General features: G+C 43.4%; 1 protein-coding gene across 1 annotated transcript in view; it reads left to right on the forward strand.

Annotated features, from left to right (window-relative positions):
• Nucleotides 1-23282, forward strand: part of pard3ba (par-3 family cell polarity regulator beta a) — a 261589-nt gene that overhangs the window by 53889 nt on the left and 184418 nt on the right. Inside the window, 4 exon segments of the mRNA XM_051942372.1 lie at nucleotides 6636-6748; nucleotides 14451-14533; nucleotides 20301-20387; nucleotides 20580-20705. Coding sequence (XP_051798332.1) covers nucleotides 6636-6748; nucleotides 14451-14533; nucleotides 20301-20387; nucleotides 20580-20705 — 409 coding nt within the window.

Raw genomic sequence — 23282 nt, forward strand, 5'->3', positions numbered from 1 at the left:
ACCATGTGGATGCTTTAATCACACTATCACCGTAATCTCATTATTCACAATAATCTGGTTATGGCGGTGCATGTAATCGTAGTGAGTGGTGGTGGACAGGACCAGAAGTAATTCAGTAATCAGCGAGGCGTCAAAGTGTTTGTGTGTCAGGTTGGGCCAGTTGTTTGAACAGGGTGATTGGACTTCACACTGCCCCGGTGGGATGATTAGACCTGCATTGATCTGCTGCTGCACACACACACACACACACACACTCCTGGGAAGAGAGTCCTTATCGCATCATCCCATGAGCAGCCTAAGCCGAACTGTTCTATCGATTGCCAGAAAAACAAGACCACCCTGGCCCGTGGCGTGAAAACACACACTCAGAAATATAAATGTACACACAAGCAGAGCACTGTGTGTGTTTGGTAATAACGTACATATAGTAAACGCATGCTTGCACATGGAACGGCAAACAAAGGCTGATTAATGTGTGCACACAGACACACACACACACACACACACACACACACACACACACACACACCATCAGTCAGAAACATGATGCATCCTTGTTTTCATCCTGCCCTGGCAGTGAACTAGCTCTGCAGAACTTTCACAGAACCGAAAACAAGGAGAAGTTCTTAAAATAAACCTCTGTGTTCCCAGAATTGCATAAGCAGCCTAGTTAGGCTCAGAGCTGCAGATGGAGAGTCTGAGGCAGATAAACACAGAGCTGGCAGAGTTTACAAGGCCTCTCTAGGTCTCTCCAATTACACCAATCTCATTGGGAAGATAAGGGCAGAACATAACTTGGGTGTGTTTCAAAGTTACCGTTTGGTTTTCTGGACTTGAAGAGGGCGCCCGGATGACTTTTGTGGGCTTATTTAAAGTTGGAGTGTACCTTGTGGTTTTGGGCACACAGTTCTGTCAAATTAGCTAACCTAAAATACATTCAGAGTTTTAGTGCTTCCACCTCTTCTCTCCCCTTTTGGAAGGAGACTGCATGTTAAAGTCAGAGAGTGTCTGTGATCCTAAAATACGTAAAAAATTCTGCTCACGTTGCCAAAAGGGCAAGAATGATGCTCAGTTCCTGTCCTGAGGGCTGCAGACGCCACGCAGACGGTCTGAGTCTTTCTGCACAGCCTCCAGAGGGTTTGGATTTTCTTTTTATCATTTGATCCAATGCGAGATCTGAAACAGTGTGGTAAAATAGGACTTTTGATGGAATAATTGATCGTTTCAGTGAAATTACTTTGTCCATCTGTGATAGAAATGCTTCTAATGGCCCCATTTTCTGATCTTAAGGTTTCTAAATGTGACTGCTGAGGTAATGTGGTACATGACAGGTAAACATTTACATTTTCACTATGGAGACAGATCCATGTTTGATTTAAAAAAAAAACAAACAAATTGGGCTACAAAATTGCTAAATGACCTACATAGAAGGAAGTAGGATTTAGATGGAAACTAGATATCGATCTACTAGCTGTGTTTCCATCATGTATTTCTACGTATATTTTGAAGTATTGCCTTTACTTTCTTCACTTGAGGTCATTTTAGACTTCATGGAATTACCTTTTTCAAATAGGTTCAAAAAAGTAGCACAAATTCAACTCACATGACCGATCAGCTGCTTCCACTTCTTTCATTGTCTCTGACTCCAGGAAGCGTGAAACATGTCCAGTATCAGCTGACATGAAAGACTCACTACAACCTACCCAACTGAAAACAATTCCTGAACAGTTGTCCCTACTTTTCTCTCATAGATGCACAAAGTTTGCTTGGTTCTTCTTCCACAATGAGATTATTTAGTGACTGGCAAAGATTTAAATCTGACTTCTTCTAGTCTGTTTAGTTTAGCCATAGCCTACTTTGTTTGCTCTGGAGGAAAACCAAGCATAAAAAATATATCTTTTTCTTGCAAATATTACAAAAGATTCCTCATAATTCCCTTGACAGTTGCATAGAAACACGACTAATGTCACTACTGATCTTTACACCACATTAAGCTGACCCTGAGAGACTTTCTCCAAGTCGTTTCTGTCTTCCAATGAGATGCTATGATCAAATGAAAGCTCCACAAGTATCTCAGAAAGAAACCGACAGAAAACTGTTTCCGTTCTCAAGTGGAACCAAACTCATTTCAACTGCAGCACCAGTTCCACAGTTTCATGTCCAGTAGGTGGTGGGTTTCACCAACTCTGCGCACAACTTCCTTTTCCAGGTAGAGCCTTCAAGCTTCTTTGGGTATCCACACCGACAGTAAAGTTGAGTTTCTTGAGACAACCAGTCAACACAGTTCCTCTCCATTTTCCCTGAATTTTTTACAGGTTTCATCTGCATCCACTCATGATGCCATTGTTATCATGATTCTTTTTCTACCTGGTAGACGTTTGGTTCTTGCTGGAAACCAATATTTTAGGTTCCAAATCTACCTCTTTTTGGTCAAAATGCCTAAAATTCAGTTCATAAATGAGAGACAAACTGCTTCTCTGTTGGTCAAAAAGCCCTAAAAATGAATCTGAACTCAGTTTGCTATCAAAGGGGAGCAGATACATCAGTGGCCTCTTGCTCCCATACTGATTTACGTTGAATATTTTGTTTAAATTACCTCCACATTGGAGAACGGATTGCTCAAGACAGGCTTGTTTTGATTGGCAACAGGAGTCATTTCTGTCTTGTGCTAATGCTGACAAGTTCACTCATCAAAACAGACGCCATACTTATGACTCATGCATGGGTGTTCAAGATGTCTGTTGGGACTGAGTGTGAAACATGTTTCTGTGATTTGTGATCTATTCTTAAGAAGTGTTCACGAGATCCAGATGTTGTCAGTTCAGGTAGTTGACGGTCCGTGTGGAAACGTTTAAACACATGGGCAGAGTATGTTCTATCAGCATCCCAACGCAATGCTGACTCCATCTGCTACCAGATCAGTCACCCTTCATTAGGAATTCCTCTGAGGCCATCTTGTTTATCAGCGTCCAAACGGTGGCTGACCTGAGAGACTCACAACTGTCACTCTCATCAATATCCCTGACCCTCAGTGGCACCGCTTGACCCTCCAGGGTTCACTGCAGGTCGGAGGTCAAAGCTAGTGACCCTCAGGTTCCTTCACATGGCCGGAGTGGGCTCTGGGACTCTAAGTGGTGGGAGGATTGATGGAGGCAGATTTGACTCCGATGGATAAACGGAGGAGGATTTATGGGGCTGACCACTAGGTAATGGACCCTGACTGTGACCATGGAGCTGCACCGGTCACCTCACAAAGTCGCATCATTGACATTGTAGTAACTGTGTGTTTGTGTGTGTGAGTCATGAATGAGGTTCCTCAGTGATGTCGCTTATTTGTAGAGCTCATTTAGAAAACCCATTACGCCCACTTTGGAAATGAGTCCATCCATTCGGCATCTGTAGAATCTCCAGGATCCAGCCGTTGAACATGCAGCTGTCCTTGTAGCAGTAAAGGCGCTTTGATACTTAATGTACCCGTTGTCCTTGCTGTATAATTCAGCATTTTGCAGTCCTTCATAGTATAGGAATGCATGTCGACTTTCTCATATACGATGGGAACATTTTTACCTGAACAGATCTGACTCTAAGCAAATCAGCATGCTTGACTTTTCCAAACGTGATGAAATGTTTACATGCATGCGGCCGTTTTTATCTGCTCTCACTTAACACCAGTGTAGTAGACAGGTGGGTACAGGAGGGAGAGTAAGGAACCGATCATTAAGTTTTACTGCCTTCTATACGCCGCCCCTCTAGACTTGGCAACCTTTACAAATGCATGTGCTGGTGTGGAGAACATAAAGAAGCAGAAATAGTGCTTTCTGTGGGTGCATGGTTTAAATGACGGCAGCGGTGTCTCGCATGTTTGCATAAAATGTTTTAAAAGCTTAAAGGATTGTCCCATAAACCAAAGTAATCGAGACTTGAAGCGGCACGAATCACAGCTTTCTCGAAGTTAGAAAGACATAGTTCCAGTTAAAGTAAACTTTCTTTGTAGCTTTGAATGTCTGAACTGACTGTGCGGGAATTTTCATCACTTATTATTAACTCTCTTAGTGTAAAAATGTCTTCAACTTGAATGCAACCAAGTTTCTGGCTCGCATTGTTGCTCGTATTTGAGCACAGGACATTTTGGAAGTCATTGTTTATTCATCCCACATAGCAAATGTACCAGACGTACTGATTCCAGCTGTAAGTTAGAACCTGTACACTGTTTTTTCACAGCTCCACCTTGACCTCTGACCAGTATGAGTTTGCTAGAACCTCCATTTTTTTGTGAATATTCCCGTACCATACCTCTCTCTGTCTTTCTTATTGTACATCAATTGCTAGCTGAGAAATGTAGCATGATAAAATGTTTATTTCAGTCGATATCGTTGAGTATTGATAATCTTGAATGAACTATTTGTTGACAAATGCGAAGAAGAAAAAAGGCTCATGCTGCATTTAACCACATGTATCTGTATATTCATGAATTGGAGTCCACATTTGAAGCCACATATGTGCAGACTACTTAGTCCAGCTGAAGCATTGTCAACTTAGACATCTCTTAGCCTCACTTTATCACAGATTTGCGGCTGAGGAAGCACCGACTTCATATCTCAGTAATGAGGAGACGTATCTTCAGGTAGTGTGACCTAGTTTAGACGTGCGCAAAATTAAGAAACAATGAAAAGAAGCGTCGATACTTTGGAGTGCTGATTCTTCTGATGCCTTTTGATGCAAGCTCCCTTGTTCCTTGATGTTTCTGTGTAAAATCTGTGTAGTTTCTGTCAAACATTTCGACGCAGAGTCTGCTTTTCCAAATCAGATTAGACCGCATTCTGTTCATTCCCTCAAGAAACTAGGGGTAAGAGGCAGAACACAGAAGGAAACTTGTGCCTTAATTAAAAGAAGCCGACATTTTGAAGTTTCTCGTACCTTTTTCCGCAGCTTCCTCAGTGATGGTGAGTCAGCGTTATGTCGTTTGACGTCTGCTGTTAGCGGAGGTAGAAAGAGCGTGTGAAAGCGAGACAGATGGAGGGTGAAGCCGGGACTGGCACCTCGTCGAGCAGAGCGGAGCTGATAGTTTCTGCTAATTAATAAAAATGATTAGACGAACCAGAACACCGAAACCGGATGAGCGAACATGTGGTTTGGTGTTCGAGGCAGAGTGGGTGTTTGTGTGCGTCTGGGCTGGTTGGAATAGTCGTTTTTCATCCTTCTACAATCACTAACAGCACATACACTCAGTGACCCCTGCCAGTTCCTCCTCTGCTGCTTGCTTCCCCCCTCTGCTCTCTCTATTCTGACCACGTTAGACCAGGACCCTGTCGCTGACCCTCCAAAGAGAGATTGATTACAGGAAAGAGGAGAATTTTGTTTGCCTTCCCTTTTTATGTGTCTCTAGGTTTTCACCCGCCTCCTTCCCTGTCACCATCTCTTCTCCTTCACTTTCTGTTTATCTCTTGCTCTGCCTTTCTTTTCTCTCCCCTGTCTTTAGGTTAAATTTCCCAGCTTTGGGTTTCGCCTCCACAAACACCAGCGTGCTTCCTTTGAAGGTGGATATTAAAAACAAGGGGTCCAGTTTAGATTCTTTTTGAACTGTTTTCTGGTTGTGGTGAGCTGTGAGTTGTGAATATGTGCGTTTTTGGGGGGTGTGGTGCCAGCAGCTGGTCCTATGTAAGCGTACACGGTGGGTGGGTGTGGGTTTGGGCGTGTTGCTGAAGTGACGGAGCGGTTGTGAGTCATCCAAAAAATGAATGAGGAGCTTGAAAAGGGATTACAGCATTTTTTAACCAACATACACATTTATCAGATCATATTGTTTCCTTATCATCTGCTGTGTCACTTTTCTTCTGAACTTCCATTCCTTCGCACAGCATGAAACATGTCCAACGCCGGCTGACATTAAAGAGTAAATACAACTCTTTCAATCACTTGTCTAAAATGAAAACGGTTGTTATTAAAATTTGGATGGTTATTTAGTTGACTTTTTAGTGATATGCAGTCATTATTTGATTAATAAGTGGTTGTTTCCATCATAAATAATGATGGAATTTGTAAAGACATGATCATAATGAACTTAAAGAACTTTTTTTTTTTACTTTTTATTAAAATGTGTGCAAGATATATCCCATGGACTTCAAAAGTCCCTCAATTATGTCTTGACCCATCAATATTTTCTGCCAGTGTATCGACAATCCAAAGTGATGCAGTATTTTACCCCACTCCAAATAGAGAATCGGCTTCCTTTTGTTTCGTTTTCACATCTCATCTTCAGGTACCAACAGAAGCCCTGAAATTTCCCGTTTTCATTGCCGTCGTGTCGTTCTTCTGGAGAGCAGCGAGCGCCTCAGGCATCCGTCTAACCCCCTGAGCTCTCCTGATGCTCATTTCAACAAGGCGCAGGTCAACTGCTGAGTGTGGAAGATGCCAGAAGACAAAAGGCAGCTCTGTTTCCATTTCCTTTCACCTCCTCAGCTCTTTTCTCTCCGTCTCGTCCCGTGATCCTCAGCGGGTTTGGGGTTTGAGAAATCAAATATAATGTGATTTCTTCTCAGCAGTGTGGAAAATAAAAGACGGTTGCAGGTATAGCTGGCTGACATCCATCATCTCCTTTTTCTCTTTGTCTCTGATGCTTATTTTTCTCATCACAGATACTCCACTGTTGGTGAGGAGCAGCAGTGACTCTGCTTTGGCTCCACCCTATGAGGCGACACCTACACCTCCACCTCCACCTGATGACCAAAGCAGCGGGTCTCCAGAACCGGTGAGTGGAATGCCATCATCTCTAACTAGCTAAAGATGCCAATAGAGGAGGTCCTCGATTTACAACGTCCTCGACCTACGGCGTTTCGTCATTATGTCGGAACTTGTTACGTGGAACTAGTCGGCAAGCGGACGAACACGTCGTCATGCGGTGCTAGAACACGGCTTCGTTTACATTCTCTGGTTCTACGGCACCTTGGATTGTGCTACATTTACTAACTTTTTGCCCTTCATTATGGCTCCCAGATATCGACATTATTAGATCAAGTCGTTATAAACAGTGCAACGTATTCTGTTTTCTTCTTCTGAAACGACTCATGCATGCATAAAAGTCATTGGTATTCATGACTTTTATGAAGAACTGATCTATATTGTAATGCACAGAACGGCTTTGTTGACATTTTCGCTGGAGTTCCGATTTAAGGCGAAAATCGTTTAAGGACACTGTCTCATTCAAATAAAGTAGAACCTGTCCTACAACTTTTGACAGGGGGTGTATTTCGTCATATGGATGTGATCAGGGCAGGACTCTGATCATACATGTAAAGTTTCAGGCAGATTGGAGCATGTTCAGGGCATTTACACAGCATTTGAAATTTCATGGCGAAGGATCAGAATTCCAGAGGCCGCCACGGACACGCCCTTTGACTTTGGAGAAAGATTTTAATAACTTTGGATCATTAAGGCCTCCTGTATGTACTGGCCGAATTTGAGGTGAACTGGAGTTTCCCCCTTAGGAGGAGTTCGCTCTAGAAAAAAATGAAAAATGGGCAAAATCTGACATTCAACGCAAAATAGCTCACTTCCTGCTGGCTTTGGAATGTGGCTGTCACTGACTTTTTTGTTCAGCCTGATGTGCTGCATATGTGTACCAAATTTGGTAGATACCCCCCCTGTCAAAAGTTGTAGGACAGGTTCTACTTTACTTGAATGAGAAAGTGTCCTAAAACTTTTGACAGGGGGTGTACATCAGTCTGCAGGAACGGAACTCTGATGTAAGTCGAGGACCCCCTGTATTGTAAATGGGAGATTTGCTAGTTGAACTGTTGAAAAAAAACATTTCTTTCTCTGTTTGTTTTCCTAAAATCATCAAAAGAGGTTCAGTGCCTCAGCAGAAATTGGACAAAATGTTCCATCTCCACTGTCTAAACTCCCCACTGTTCAAACCTCGTGGTTCAGCCGGAGCTAAAAGAAAGCACATAAATAACCAAGATGAACGGATTTCATTTCCAATTACATCTTTGGTGTGTCATTCCCTCGTTGAAGAAAAACAGAGAGACCCAGTGAATATTCCTCTAGTGGTCTCGCTCCGTGCCCCGGGCTGTGCTTTGAAAGGGTCGGCTTTTCAAGTGCTCTCCCTCTTTTCCGAAGCAGGCCGCCGTTAAAGGAGGACTTTGTTTGCTGTCTTTTTCTCTTCCTTCTGTGGGTGATTGTGTGTGTGTGGCTGACAGGACGTGGACTGTATGAGGTCATGTGTGTGTGTGTGTGTGTGTGTGTGAGGGAAACTCAGGTGGAGGGAGGGAAGAGATGGAGTCCTGTTGTTTGCTCCCGCTGTGTTCGACTCAGCAGTGACTAAGCAGAACACAGGCATCAGCGGGCGACGAGTAAACACAATGACAGAGCCCATATTTTCTGTCCAGAAAACGTCAGGCCTCGTGTGCTTCAAACAGCGCGTCTGGGCCGGAGTGAATGGGCTCGTTATGGATGATTTAAAACATCCTCACCGGTTTACACAAATCTACATCTCTCTGCCTCCTGACAAATGAATCCCTGCTTCAGACTGCAGCTGCATCACCTAAACCCAGACAGGAGCAGAGCCAGCAATGACGGCGAATAAAGAAAAGACAACGCATGTGAAGGTTTATGTAAATTCCTCAGACCTATTGTACATCGCTTTGGTCGAGACTGAAATATCTCAGCAGCTATTGCAGGGATCCCCTGAAGGATTCGTGTCTCGAACAGGATTTATCCAACTCACTTGGGATCCTTTGACTTCGTGTTTCTGAGTGAGATGTTTGATGGATTGCTGTTCATCTTACTGCAAAACATTTACATTCTAAATGACTAAATACCTGCTAAGCAAACCACAACTTGATGTAAAAAAACATAAATTATTCTGCCTTTTTGAGGTTGTAGAGCTGATTTCTAGCTAAACAGGTCCTTGAATAAACATCCTGGAGTCAGCAGGTAAGGTGAAGGTGTTTACTATCGCTGTGAAACCGCAAGACAGAAGAAAAATAAAAGATCACAGAGTCAACAAACGTTTGGGTCACTTTTGACCGATGTTGCGCATAAAGGGTTAAATATAAACTTTTATTTAAGAGATTAAATCAATGACCTGAGAGGGACATTAAAGATCGCTCTTAATGATGCATTATTAACATGATTAATGAGCATGTATTAAAGGCATCAGTGCTAATGATTTGTAGTCCTTAGCATGTCTTTTGTCTGCATGTTCCACTAGCTGTTGGGAAAACTCTCCATTCTTCTGCACCACATGAACTGGATATCTGTCAGAAAAAGTTTGTTTTCAGCCTGCTAATGCTGTGGAGCTCCACGCTTCTTCTCCATGAACCTGCTCATTCGCTCGTGTGCTTCTTTGGCTCCTACAAGATTTGCAATACAAAAATCAATAATCAGTCTTGAGGTAATTAATGTTGGTTCACGGCTACAGCAAGACTGAGGATCCAGAACATGTAATCCACATATGAGAAAGGCAATACGCGGGGGACAACAAAGGATCTCGGCGTGTGCGTGCGCATGTCCGTGCACGTGGAAGGCTTCGGAGCCGTCACAGTTTCTTGGGCATATTGAGTCCTGGGCCTGATGGACTCCACGGATCAATACGCTATCACTTTATCCTCACTCATCCACTGTACCACTCCTCTGGAAACTCCCACCACACACATTCCTGCTCGCTCGCTCACTGAAATAAACACACACTCGGAAGCAACACACACTCACACACTTTTGTCCCTTTTAGTCTTGAAGGAGGTATTGAAAGCTAGATAAAGTCTAATTCAGCCTGATACAGTGATAAATATGCATCCTGGCCCCTTTAATTGATTTTGCTGCCTGTTACGGTGAAGGCCAAGGTTGGCCCACTTCTCTCTGCCTTTGATTCTCATTTTCTATGCACATACTTCTCTTAGTCTTTCCTTTTTTTTTTTTTATCAGAAGAGCTAATAAACCTGGCAAAAGGCTGAGCAGTGCTAAACATGCAGTCGGCCCTTTAATTGATTTCGACTTCCCGCCGTGTTCGACGCTATTAAATGAGACGTTTATTGTTACCTGTTAACGCCAGGATTCTCTCCTCATATCCTTCCCTCTCCTCTTCTGGATACATAGGGTCCTCAGTTTACGACGTCCTCGACCTACGGCGTTTCATCGTTACGTTGAAACTCATTACGTAGAACTGGTTGGCAAGTGGAGCGGACAAATGTGTCATCACCCAACGCTATAAGACGGCTTTGTTTACATTCTCTGGTTGTACGCCGCCTTGGATTGTGTTCCATTCGCTGACTTTTTGCCCTTCATTATGGCTCCCAAGCGTAAGTCAGACTCTTCTAATGGCAGTGCTTCAAAGAAAAGCAAAGCCATCTCCATCCAACTAGTTAAACTCAGTGCTTGCAAACTGAATCCTGAGTCGGAGCAAACTTCACTTCTTTACTGTGGCTCTTGATACACATTACAAACAGAGTGATAACTGCAACAACATAAATGCATGTAAATAAATCCTTTTAACTGAACCAGTAAGTCCAAAAATGAAGTGAATTACTTATGACATGGCCTCTGTGGCATTTACAAGGTAGAGGGCCGTGCATCCAGAAAAACACAAAAATGCATCAATAATTCTGAATTAATCGCATCACCATGGAAATGAACTTAGATTTAATAAAACGCTTGGATCAGGACGAAACATGGACGAACATCGACATTAGATCAAGTTGTAAAAACAGTGCAACATGTTGTGTTATCTTCTTGTGAAATGGCTCATACATGCATGAAAGTCATAGTTTTTTATGACTTTTATGAAGAACTGATTGATATCTTGATGCACGAAAGGGCTTTGTTTGCATTTTCTCCGGAATTCCGACTTATGGCGAAAATCAACGTACATCAATCTGCAGGAACAGAACTCCGATGTAAGCCGAGGACCTCCTGTGCTTGCTTCTTTATCCGCTCTCTCTTCCCGCTCTGTTCTTTCATTCTGCCTCCCACATCTCTGGCTGATTTTGAATACCTCGAGGTGTAATGATGCAATCCGTGTTAACACAGCAGAAAGCTGGACTTTAATACGTTACACGTGTCCAGGGTTGATGCTTCCCTAAGCTGTGATGTAAAAAGCTGACACCTCAACCAGCTACACTCCAGTCTGCTGCTTTTCCGCATCTGGCTCGCTGCAGGATGTCGTGTGTTCGTCCCTCGAGGATTGCACTTCATTTTCACGTGTGTTGTTTGTAAGTGTGTGAAAGCACGGCGGTCAGTGGATGTGATGGATATGATGAGGGTCAGGGAGCGCCGGCTTGTACACCGAAGCTGTGATCCTGCAGCGTACGTACATGTGCACACCGTCTCGTACACACACAAGCTATTTCTCAGCAACCTGACGTGCAGCAGATGACTGCAGCACACACAGGAAATACACAAAAGGAATACACACCTCATTACTCAACCGTCTGACAACACTCGCACACTCACAAACATCTCGTACCTCACACCTCCCTGTCACTCACACACACCTCCGACTACAAACAGCACCCAAAACACAAAAACATGGATGGCAGCGTGCAGCACAATAACAGAGGAGACAACTTGTTAGTCGTGCTCAGACGGGTTTTCAGACAGGTTTCACAAATTATTTGAGCGAACATCCAGGACCACAAAGCGTGCCACATTCAAATCAGTCAGAGAACAAAATAGATTACAAAAATGAAACGAGTAGAAACTATGATTTCTGAGGAAATGTTAAAAAAGCTGAAGGATCTGAAACGTTAAGACTTTGTCAGCTTTTTAACTGCATTCATACGGGAGTTTAAGCTGAAGCAGCGACTGGCAGCTGAAGTGAAAGTGCTAAAAGGAGTTCAAGTGTAAGGACAAGTTGAAGGGTGGAAAATGTCACATGAGGTGTAACAAATGAAAGAGTTGTTGTCAGCTTGTAAGCAAGAAGTTGAAGTGTCAGCTGATGCATAAGCACAGATGGGAGTTAAATTTTTATCAAGCCAGCAGCTCAGTTTTGGTGCTAAAGCAATACTTTCACTCCCCAATGCCTTAGTTTGGAATAAATCTGCATTTTGATCCAACGTTCTTTTTCCATACTGCTATAGCTTCTCAAATACAAAATGCTGCTTAGATACAATCAGTTACATGTAAACTAGCCAGTTTTGTATGTAAATCTCATCAGGATTTAATGCCTGGTTTTGGTACTTGCCAGGTTTAAATTTCTGCACATTTGTGTCAGTAAATATACAACATTGTCGTTCCTGTACTCTATCAAACGCAAGTTATAAATACTGAAAGGCCTCTGCAGGAGTGGGCGCTGCACAATATATGACAGTGTCATCAGCGTAGAAATGAACGGTTGAGTTTGGAATATTCTGTCCGAAATCATTTATGTAAATAGCGGATAATAGTGGACCCAGCACGGAACCTTGAGGGACGCCCTTTTTCACTTGAAATACATCAGAGGAAAAGCCCTCTATCTGAACAGCCTGGGTTCTGCTTGTAAGATAATTTGCAAAGCACACACCTGCTTGTTAACAAAGATGTTTGATTAAAGTCATCTGATCAGCAGTGTCGCATGCCTTTGAAAAGTCAAAGGCAAGTTAATAATCTGAATAATATCATAAAATGCTACTCGGTCATAACAGGCTGCAAAGTTTGCAATGAATTTCCAATCACATTTAGATGGCTAGTGTAAACGTTTTGATAATTCCTTCAGCAGGAAACTATCAGTGCCTCATAACCATGCAAATGCTTGGTTTACACTCATCTGTTTGTTCCTGAAACTCATCCAGCAGCTCCTGGTCTTCATCAGAGGAAAGGGCACTGAGTTTACTGTTCTTGATGAGCTGTAAAGGTCCTCTCCCAGTGTTTAATGACTGAAGGAGAATTATGTGCAGCTGAGATTGCTGCTTAATTAGAAAGGACAGCAGAAAGACCAAAAAACGTCTGTCTCGGTCCATTTCTTCAAGTAAATGAATTGCATTTTCTCAGTGAAGTTGGATAAAAACCTTCTTTTGCAGTTATGTGGCCCTCAGATTACACGCTTTACAACAGACAGAGCCACTGAGATCATTCTATTTAGTGTCCATGTAAAAGATTTGAGTCGAGTTGGAGAAATATTGACCGTCTAACTGCAGCTACAAACGGATTGGGATGACACAAACACTAAATAATGAGGTTCGGTTCACTGTGTGTGTCTATTAGCACATATTACTAACACTAGTCTTGTAAAGGAGCAGCCATAGGAGGGATGTTGTTATTGTGCGACACGTGTTCAGTTTCACTTCTTGTAGAATGAGATGTGCAACAAATTCTTGAGTGTTTTTGTTCCATGTGATCACCTGCGCTCCTGCCAGCCTCCCAACGGCCGTGTGCTGTGGATGTGTTCATGTACAAGAGGGGGAGAAGCCTTTGCGTTGTGTGCGCTTTAGCTAATGACGTTGCGGGAAGATGCACAGCAACAATGGAGCCTCCAGCTCATCTTTCTGCCCCCGCACACATGCGCTCTATTGTGGGGTAATCTCATTCTGCCCAGATAAGTGGGTCACTATTTGTGTCGGCAGCATTTTTCTGTGTGTTTGCATTATTTGATGTTTTCAGCTGTGGGGTGATGATATGTGTAGGTAATATTTACTGGGAGTGTGTGTGTGTGTGTGTGTGTGTGTGTGTGTGTGTGTGTGTGTGTGTGTGTGTGTGTGTGTGTGTGTGTGTGTGTGTGTGTGTGTGTGTGTGTGTGTGTGTGTGTGTGTGTGTGTGTGTGAGGTATAAAGCAGATTTTAATGTGTGTGTGAAGGAGAGATGGTCCGCTGGGGAGCTGGGTGTGGTGGTGGTGGTGGTGGGGGGTTGTCGAGGAGCAGGCTGGTGGGCGGGAGCTTTTTCAGCCATTAGTACTGGTGACACAATGAAAGTGACAAGGCAGAAGGACCTAATTGCACCCGTCTTGTCTTTAGCGATTTGGGGCAATTTCTCCGTCCCACCCCTCGAGTGTGTTTGAGCGTCTCGCAACAGTTTGACGCTGTCGCTTTCCTTCTTTCTAGCCACATATCTCCCTCTCTCTCTGTCTCTCTCCCGCTTGCTTTTTTTATTCGTTTGCCCCCGGGGTTGTTGATTTTTTGCCGACTTAAAAATAGAGCCTTGCCTGACACTGGGCAGGGATGGAGTGGAGGGAGGGGGGAGGGAGAGGTAGATAGATAGAAATATACGTAGAGTGAGTGTGGGAAGGGAAAGACGGCGGTGCGTGGTTGGAGCTCGGCGTCCGGCGGTCAGTCTCTCTTCACCGTCCCCAAAGGTGATTGATGGCGGCGTTAGATTGCTTTGCTAATTGGCGGCGGGGCCTCCTCGTCGTTCGCCGACTGGCTGCTGTTTGTTTAGTGTGTGTGTAACGGTTTGGACTGTTAATTTGTCTCTGCAGCTATTATCACCATGTTGACTAAGTGTCTCTGTGTGTGTTGTTTTTTTTTGTTTTTTTTACCCTACAGGAGATCAACAATGCACTGAGAGGAGCTCTGGACCGACTGAGCGCAGACGACCTTCCCGCCAAGATGAGCCAGGTCAACTACAGGTAAGAGTGCCTGAAAGTGTGTTTTCTGGTGGGTATAGCAGGGTTATGCAGAGAAGGATTAACGCTCCTGTCTTTGTTTGACACTCTGGATTAAACATGGGTGACTGTGTGATCCATTGTGTGGTTGTAGGTGGGATGGTTTCACGTATGTGTATAGGCTGGAGTAGGGGCGAGTTAAAAAAAGCAGAACTGGAGGGTTAATTCCTCCAACAATTGACTTGGATTTGTGCTTTATTATGTAATAAATGTTTTCTGTTGTATGACATCAAGGCAAATTGCTTGATTGACAGATTTTATACATACGATTCAACGCTTTCAGGACAATGCAGAGACTACCCCAGGGGTGTCAAACTCATTTTAGTTCAGCTCAATTAGATCTCCAGTGGATCGGACCAGTAAAATCACAGCATAATAACCTGTAAGTAAGAACAACTTCAAATTTTTCCTTTGTTTTAGTATGAAAAGTTCACATTTAAGGAATTATCTCTTTTACAAAACATTATGAACAACCTGAAATTTCTCACGCAAATTAAATTCGATTTCAACAATATTCAGCCTCAGCTTATCATTTTCGCACTTCCAGATTAGAGTGTCGGCAAAGTAACACAACATGTAGTCACAGGTATCTGGAACTGAGCGATAAAGTATTTTGCTTTGTGATCAAAATGACAAGGAGTCAGCCAAAAAATGACAAAAACAAGACAAAATATTCTGAAAACAAGATGCAAAATGACAAAAACGAGAAACAAAATGAAATAAGTGACAAACTACAAAATCAAGAAACAAAACAAGCAAGACAAAAAAACACTAAATGACAAAATTGATATGCAAAACAGTGAATAAAGCAAAACACAAAATCACAAAAATAAGACAAAAAACACAAGTGAGGCAAAAAGGAAACACGAAATGATTCCCCAAATACCAACAGAACACCTGTTTCAGATGCCGTCGTGCAAGTCAATGCAATAAGTGGCATTGTTGTGCATCTCTGTAGGGATTTCCTCCAACTTCTTGTGGACTGAGTCAGCCATTATCACCTGACTTTGGATCCACAATTGTGCACTAAACAACAGCAAGAAACACTTAGAATTTTGATGGGTTGGCATTGGCTTCAGCTAGCAACACTTGAATTTAAGCCCTGAATGGGACTCGTAGTGTAGCATTGGTTCTTGGTTGAAGTCTCGTTTTGACTTTTGTTTTCACTTGCTGTTTTTTCTTGGTTTTGACTTGTTTTTTCAGCGTGTAGGTCGATTTAGGCACTTGATTATGTTGACAAAATAACCACGATGTGGGTTAAAATACACCCTGTTGCTGCGTTAACATGTTACAAAGCTGTAGATCGTCAATGTTGTTAGGGCTACTTGTTGTTTATCAGTACTCAGGATGGATGATTGTTTGCCTTCTGGCCTACTAGAAGATGAAGGATGTCTATATGACCTATGTGTAGGGGAGTGGTATGCAATTGGAACCATTTATTGGGCTGATGGCGTCCAAATTGGGTTGTATTAATAGCATGTCAGACAAAAAGAAGAACTAAGGAAAAGCCAAGAATAAAACTTTCAAATAGAGGAAGTCTTTATCAGATCCTAGAAAGGTCTAAAAACAACCCAATTCAAAGCAATGTGATGAGGCATGTTACACCTAAGGCTACACCTCATGTTTCAAATTAACTATTAATATCTTGATTTTTCTTTTGATTAATCAATCTGTCTGTGTTCAGCCCTCTACCTGGGTAAGACATGGAGGGGTTGGAGTTTCTCTTTGCCAGTAGAAATATAAGAATTCTGATTTCTGTCAAAATGAGATATCAAGTTTTGGTTGCACACATTCCATGTGGTGATTGTACACTACTCTTCTGCAATGAGGAGAGAGGTTGCGCAGACACTGTTGTCCTCTTATTTATTGGTTTGTATCTCAAATTGCTCCACCAGCACTACTGGGTGACCTGTTCAGGCTAGATCCACTTGTCAGCAGTGTTCTTGTGTGAACAGTATGTGGGCGTGCACAGACATCTCACCATGGCAACCTCCACCGTTTGCTTTTCGGGTTGATGGGATCTCCATCTTTCATCTCTCTCCGGACTGTCAATCACCCCCTAACCACAGCAACAATGGGACCTTCCATCACAACACCCTTCACCTGTCTCATCCAACAAGCCCGTGACAAGAGTGTAGATATTTCCGATTTCCCCGATTGGAGAGTCGTTCTTTTAAAAATAAACTCCGGAGAGAATCACGGGCGCTCGGAGGAGGACTTGGCTGGAGCGACAGATGGTGATCCTTCAGCATTTTACAGTACAGTGGTGTCCTGACAGCACTGTGATACAATGGAGGCACGGCTCTCACAGATAGTTTGCCATGGTAACAGATGGTTGGCAGTTGAAGAAACCGCGGTGAGCGAGCGAGGGCACGTTTTCAGGAGTCCCGGCCGCGAGTTTGTTACACACTCAGTCCTCCGTTGATGTAGAGGAAGTCAACCAAGAGTGGGAGCTCCATCTGTCTCACTCCTCGTTGCTCTTTTCATCCAACCCCACTGTCCCTCGCCTGCCTCTCTCTCTCCACCCTCCCCCAGTGGAGCGACTGTGTTTGTTTGTGTTTGTGTCAGTGGGATGGTAAAATGGGTGAGCGGAGCTACTCTGCATATTAGCGTGCAGCGCTAACAAGATACGGTTGCCTCTGATGAGCTTGTTTGTGCCGCCGTTTGTTTTTTGTGTGAATGTAAATGGGCTGAAGCTGTGTGTGTGTTTGCTTCCACTGCACACTGTGTGAGGATGCATCATTCAGGACTGGCTCGTACCTGCATGTCTCGTGTGTGTCTCCTGTCCTGGCCCTGATTGTTTAGCATCACTGAAAGTAAATTCGCTGTTTGCGTACGTGTGCCGCTCATGGACGGTGCACATGTGTAATTTAGATGTAACCGTGTTCTCTAATAGATGTAAATGTGATGCATGTGTGTATCTGTGAATTTTCAATTTGGAGGAATGTGACTGATGGTGTTTGTGAGCATGCAATAGATGTAGCAATAAGAATGCAAATTGGATGTGTGTGTGTGAGTGTGTGTGTGCAGTGCTTGTGCGACCCTGGCAGAGGTTAACGAGAGCGGGGTGACAGTGACAGAGGAGTGTGTTATAATGATCCCAGCTAGTCCTTGGGCTTGTGTACGTGTATGAAGCACATAAACCTTGAACTTGAGTGCTTTTGTTCTCTGACTTGTTTTCTTTTTATAAACTCACACAGACAACTCGTCACTCTGCCTTTTTTCCCCCCGTTCTAGCTTCGTGAAACCTGAGGAGGAAAAAGGAGCTTCATGATCGTGGCCTCTGTCTGCCATTGCGCTTTTTGGACGCTTTTTCTCCATCTTCCCCATCACAGTATAATTGATGAAAGACAGAAGTGGATGACAATACAGAGAGTATCTTAGATTGGATCTGAAAATGCAAATACTCTTTGTCAAACATCGTAACCATCTGTTTGGACTAGGGCTGTCCCGAATAGTGGTTTCTGGCCTCCGGATATTCGGGCCCTATTAAAGACGAATATCCGAATATTCGTTCCGTACCGTAACGTCCGATGGCGGGGAGGTCTTCCGCATCTTGTCTTGTGTTTATGCAACGAAATGAAGCCTGACGTCAGAGTCGGCAGCAACCCGACCGTTCGGTTGGCGGTAACAAACATGAATGGATGAGCCGAACACCGTGGGATGAGCCGAAGTGGGCCGAAGGCGAAGGGAAGAGACGAGCTCCGAATTTTTTCATCTGGGAGGAGGAAGGGGTGATCACATAGACACGACGAGATGAGCCGATATGAGCCGATGTGGGCCGAAGACAGTAATGCCGCATATGCTTTACACCAGGTAACGTCCGACGGGGGGGAGGGGCGAATATTCAGATACCAAAATTGATATCCGGATACCGCCGTAGCGAACGAATATTCAGATATTCAGGATATTCGGGTCCAGCCCTAGTTTGGACCGCTGTAACTCACTCCTCACAGGTGACCTTGCATCTTCTGCCACATCTTTGTGTCCTCTCGCTTCAGACGTCACCTCCTTAAGTTTACCACCTCCCTTTCTCCACTCCCTGTTGCAGCTCACATCTGTTTCCACACTCTAACACAAGTGCAGTGAAAGCAACTGCTCCCTCCAGTCTCCCAGTGACAGTCAAACCCTCCCCACCTCTCCCTGTACATCATTTTCACCTTTTCATCCGGAAGGCCCTGGGTTTGCTCATCATGTTCAAGGCTGCCCTGGACGCACAGCAGTGGAATAATCCTCAGTGGAGTCACTGGCCATCTTCTGCTGCAGGCTGAAGAGTCACCCTATGATTGATGTTTTCACTTCCTAGTGCCTCATTTTCTGGAAAAAAGCACCTATTCTTTGAATACATTTAGCAACTGAGAGCTTCTTTAGTTGTAATATTGATATTGTGAAGGCTTTAGTTGTTTTTCCTTGGAATAAGTGAAGCATTTTCTCCAAAAAGGGCTGCACAGTGGCTCGGTGGTTAGTACTTTCGTCTTGCAGCTAGAAGATCCCTAGTTCGCAGCTTTCCTGGGATCTTTCTGCAGAGAGTTTGCCTGTGCGTGAGTGGGTTTTACTCTGGATACTCCGGCTTCCTCCCACAGTCCTGAGGGTAAATGGTGATGCTAAATTGTCCATAGGTGCGAATGCGAGTGCGATTGTTTGTCTCGATATGTAGCCCTGTGGTAGACTGGTGACCTGTCCAGGGTGTCTCTGTGACCCTATTGAGGATTAAGCAGTGTATAAATAATGGATGTGTGGATGGATTTTCTTCAACCAAAGCAAATTTTGGTCTACTCAAATCATACCTGCTCTTTAGCCAATCCATTGGTTGGAGGCAAAAAGCTCAACCAGCCTCAGCGCACTGCCAGAACAACACCTGCCAGACTGATTATCCAGGAGGAAGTAAACCCTAAAAGCTCATATTAATTTTTATGTTTTCTTTTCATACAGCAGACTCGAAGCAGATCAGTGTACACTCGCCCATAGTCATATGATTTCCGAAACTTGAAGTATCTCACAATCTTGCATACTGTAGCTTTAAAGAGAAGTAATCAGAGGTAATTCAGGCAACAATTCAGTTCAACAGATCATTCCCGTCATGTTTAAAACTGAGCTTACTTTTAATCTACACGTGCAGCTGAATATTTTATTCTTGCAAGAAACGCTCCATAATTATATTTGTACCATTAAACCTCCAGACAGTGACAGAGGTCCGCTGTGATCTCCTTCCACCATGCCTCCCCCACTCACCAACCAATATCAAAAGCATCCCTTTTCCTGTTTATCTTTAGTAGTATTGTCCTTGTTTATCTGCTGCTAAAAACCACAGTTCAGGGCTCTGCAGAGATTATTAGAGAAGCTCATTCTGTTTCATCTCTATCTGCTCCTCTATCTGTCTCCCTCTTTTATCTCCCGCTGTCTTCTTTTGTCCACCGGCTAGATTGGGTAGTTGAGAAGCAGGTAGATAAGAGGTGAAGTAGCCACCTGCGTCCCGATCGCGCACACACACACACACACACACACACACACACACACACACACACACACACACACACACACACAGGCATCATTCTGATGTTTGGCAGGACTACCTGTAAGCTAATTTGTATCCCTATCTGTGTAGCCGGGAGGAAAATGCAAATGGCTTTTGAAGAGCTTGCACATGGAAAAGGTTCGGTGCGGTTTTGGATCGCTGTGTTTTTAGGATTTTCTGCACCACATCCTGATTTATTGTGTATTTTCTTCACAGTGCTCTGACGAGGACGGTTGAGTTCTCGGGTCATCAGGGGCCCCTGGGAATCCACGTGGTCCCCTACTGCTCCTCTCTCAGTGGACGGTAAGCACACACACACAGCTACACTCTCTCCCCTCAGTACATCCATTTGGATTCAAGGAGGCTCTCATAAGGAAAAGGCAGATGGCAATGTTGACTCATAAAAATGCAGAAAAAGTTCAAGTGCTGGCATGCAATCACATACGTGTTTGCCTCTGTGCATTGATGTCGAGCCTATTCTGTCTGTGTTGCAAGGACCCTGGGCCTCCACATTAAAGGCATCGAGGAAAACAGTCGCTCCAAGAGAGAGAATATCTTCAAGGAAGACGAGGCTATTGTTCAAATCAACGACACACCGCTCCAGGACAAGACCTTCGCACAGTAAGCAGGCCGGGGTTTGGATGAAGGTGAAATTGGTGCTAAATAATCTGAAACCGATTCTGAATTAAGATTCGATGGTGCAGACCAGAAACCATGTCTGTGTTTTTAGACAGAATGATGATACACAATAGATACTTTGGGAAATGTGCGAAGACCCTACTGAAACCCAACTGTTAATTATTTTCCAGTTTTTTGACACTCAAATTTGGCGGCCTAAACAAACATGCGAAACGTGACTGACTGAGCTGCTAATGATCGTCACATGACAAAAATTCCGAGACATTTTGGGTGAACTGCAGGTTGTGTTTATACAAAGTGGAGAAGAAAATAAAATGGAAGATACATTCAGCATGTTGAAATATCTTTCTAGAGTTGATGTGCAGAGTACTGTAAAGAAAAAAGAAGCCTCGTTTGTCGTGGTTGTAAACAAGGAAAAAGGCTCAGTCAAACCATTTTTTCTAATTTTAGTAACACGTGGGAACTGAGGAAAAATGTTGTGCATTTTCATATCTTTTTCTATTTCTGCAAAACAAGTATTCAAAGAGGGCTGACTTTTGTTTTGGTCTTTTATGATTTATGGCATTATAACTGTCATTTTTGACTTCTTCTAGCCATGGCTATGGTATTTCCACAGAGCTCCAGGATGGTAAAAAAAATGAGCCCACAGTGAGTGAAAAGGACAAGTAGACGGGAGGGAAAAAGTGGCCAAAACTGCTTGGAGTTCTTGAAGACTAATGGAGAGATCCCTGAAGCTTTTATTACTGAGAATAGACGATGATGAGACAGGGAAAGAAGGGTTTGAAGCAACCGAAGGAGACAAAGAAGTGTCTAAAATGATTCCAAATCTTAAATGTTCTTGGGGCCTTTCATGGAAGAGTAAACCGGGAAGGACTAATGCTATTTTAATAAGGTGACATCTATCTCTATCCTTATTGGGGCATCTCTGTAGTCTACACCTGAATGTTGATGGGATTAGCAACACACCATTAAATCTGGTACTGCTACACCTACATCTGGTTTAGATCACTTTAAAAGCAGTTTTTGTAACCCAGGAGTCTCTTGACCTGCCTTAAATGGTAGGTCAGGGTAACTTTAAAAATTTAGGGAGTGCACCACAAACAAGATGATAAATAAAGCTACTATGGGCGACTTTAAATGGCTAGTTCCGCATTAAGCGGCACCAGTTTGGTTTTATTGAAATTAAAAGTAAACTGAAGGACGTAGAAGTGGTAAGGACCAGCCCGATCTCACGAGGATTCGTGAAACTGTCACGTAAATTTTTGTTTCGGCTTCGTGCGCACCAACACGATTTCGTCATGTTTTTCGTGCCGCTCACCACGAAATGCACACCAATGTATTTTAAACGGCGGACTTTTCGTGCCACTCAGAACGTATTTCAAAAGAATGTGTATATTATATTTTTAATGTAAAACCGCGGCGAATCCAACGCTATATTTTGCATGACATCGTCCCTAAACATAACCCTAACCATAATCCTAACCATAACCTAACCATAACCTAACCATAAGCCGGTGGTACACTTACCAATTTGCATAGGAATTTCAAGAATGTCCGGCGGCCAGCGGCCGCAAACGCGATCACACAAGCAGTATACGCCGATGGACAGCTTAGATCGTCATGAATCCGCCGGTATAAACCACTTTCAGATGTGATTACCACAGCGAAAAACATTTCGTGGTGAGCGGCACGAAAAACATGACGAAATCGTGTTGGTGCGCACGAAACCGAAACTAAAACTTACACACGTGGACAAAATTGTTGGTACCCCTCAGTTAAAGAAGGAAAAACCCACAATTCTCACTGAAATCACTTGAAACTCACAAAAGTAACAATAAATAAAAATTTATTGAAAATTAAATAATCAAAAACAGCCATTACTTTTGAATTGTTGATTAACATAATTATTTAAAAAAACAAACTAATGAAACAGGCCTGGACAAAAATGATGGTACCTCTATAAAAGATTGAAAACTATTTGACCAGAGTGACATGATTAACTCAGGTGTGTCATTTAATTGACATCACAGGTGTTTCCAAACTCATAATCAGTCAGTCTGCCTATTTAAAGGGAGACAAGTAGTCACCCTGCTGTTTGGTGAAAAGGTGTGTACCACACTGAACATGGACAACAGAAAGCGAAGGAGAGAATTGTCCCAGGACATCCGAAAAAAAAATTATAGACAAACATCTTAAAGGTAAAGGCTATAAGACCATCTCTAAACAGCTTGAAGTTCCTGTGACAACAGTGGCTCATATTATTCAGAAGTTCAAGACTCAAAAAGCAAGCATACGAAGAAAAGAACACTCTCCCTACGGTGAAACATGGAGGAGGCTCAGTAATGTTTTGGGGCTGCTTTGCTGCATCTGGCACAGGGTGTCTTGAAAGTGTGCAAGGTACGATGAAATCTGAAGACTATCAAGGCATTCTGGAGAGAAATGTGCTGCCTAGTGTCAGAAAGCTTGGTCTCAGTCGCAGGTCATGGGTCTTCCAACAGGACAACCATCCAAAACACACAGCCAAAAACACCCAAGAATGGCTGAGAGAAAAGCGTTGGA

Source organism: Acanthochromis polyacanthus, chromosome 22, assembly GCF_021347895.1.
Source record: "Acanthochromis polyacanthus isolate Apoly-LR-REF ecotype Palm Island chromosome 22, KAUST_Apoly_ChrSc, whole genome shotgun sequence".
NCBI classification, from domain to species: Eukaryota; Metazoa; Chordata; class Actinopteri; family Pomacentridae; genus Acanthochromis; species Acanthochromis polyacanthus.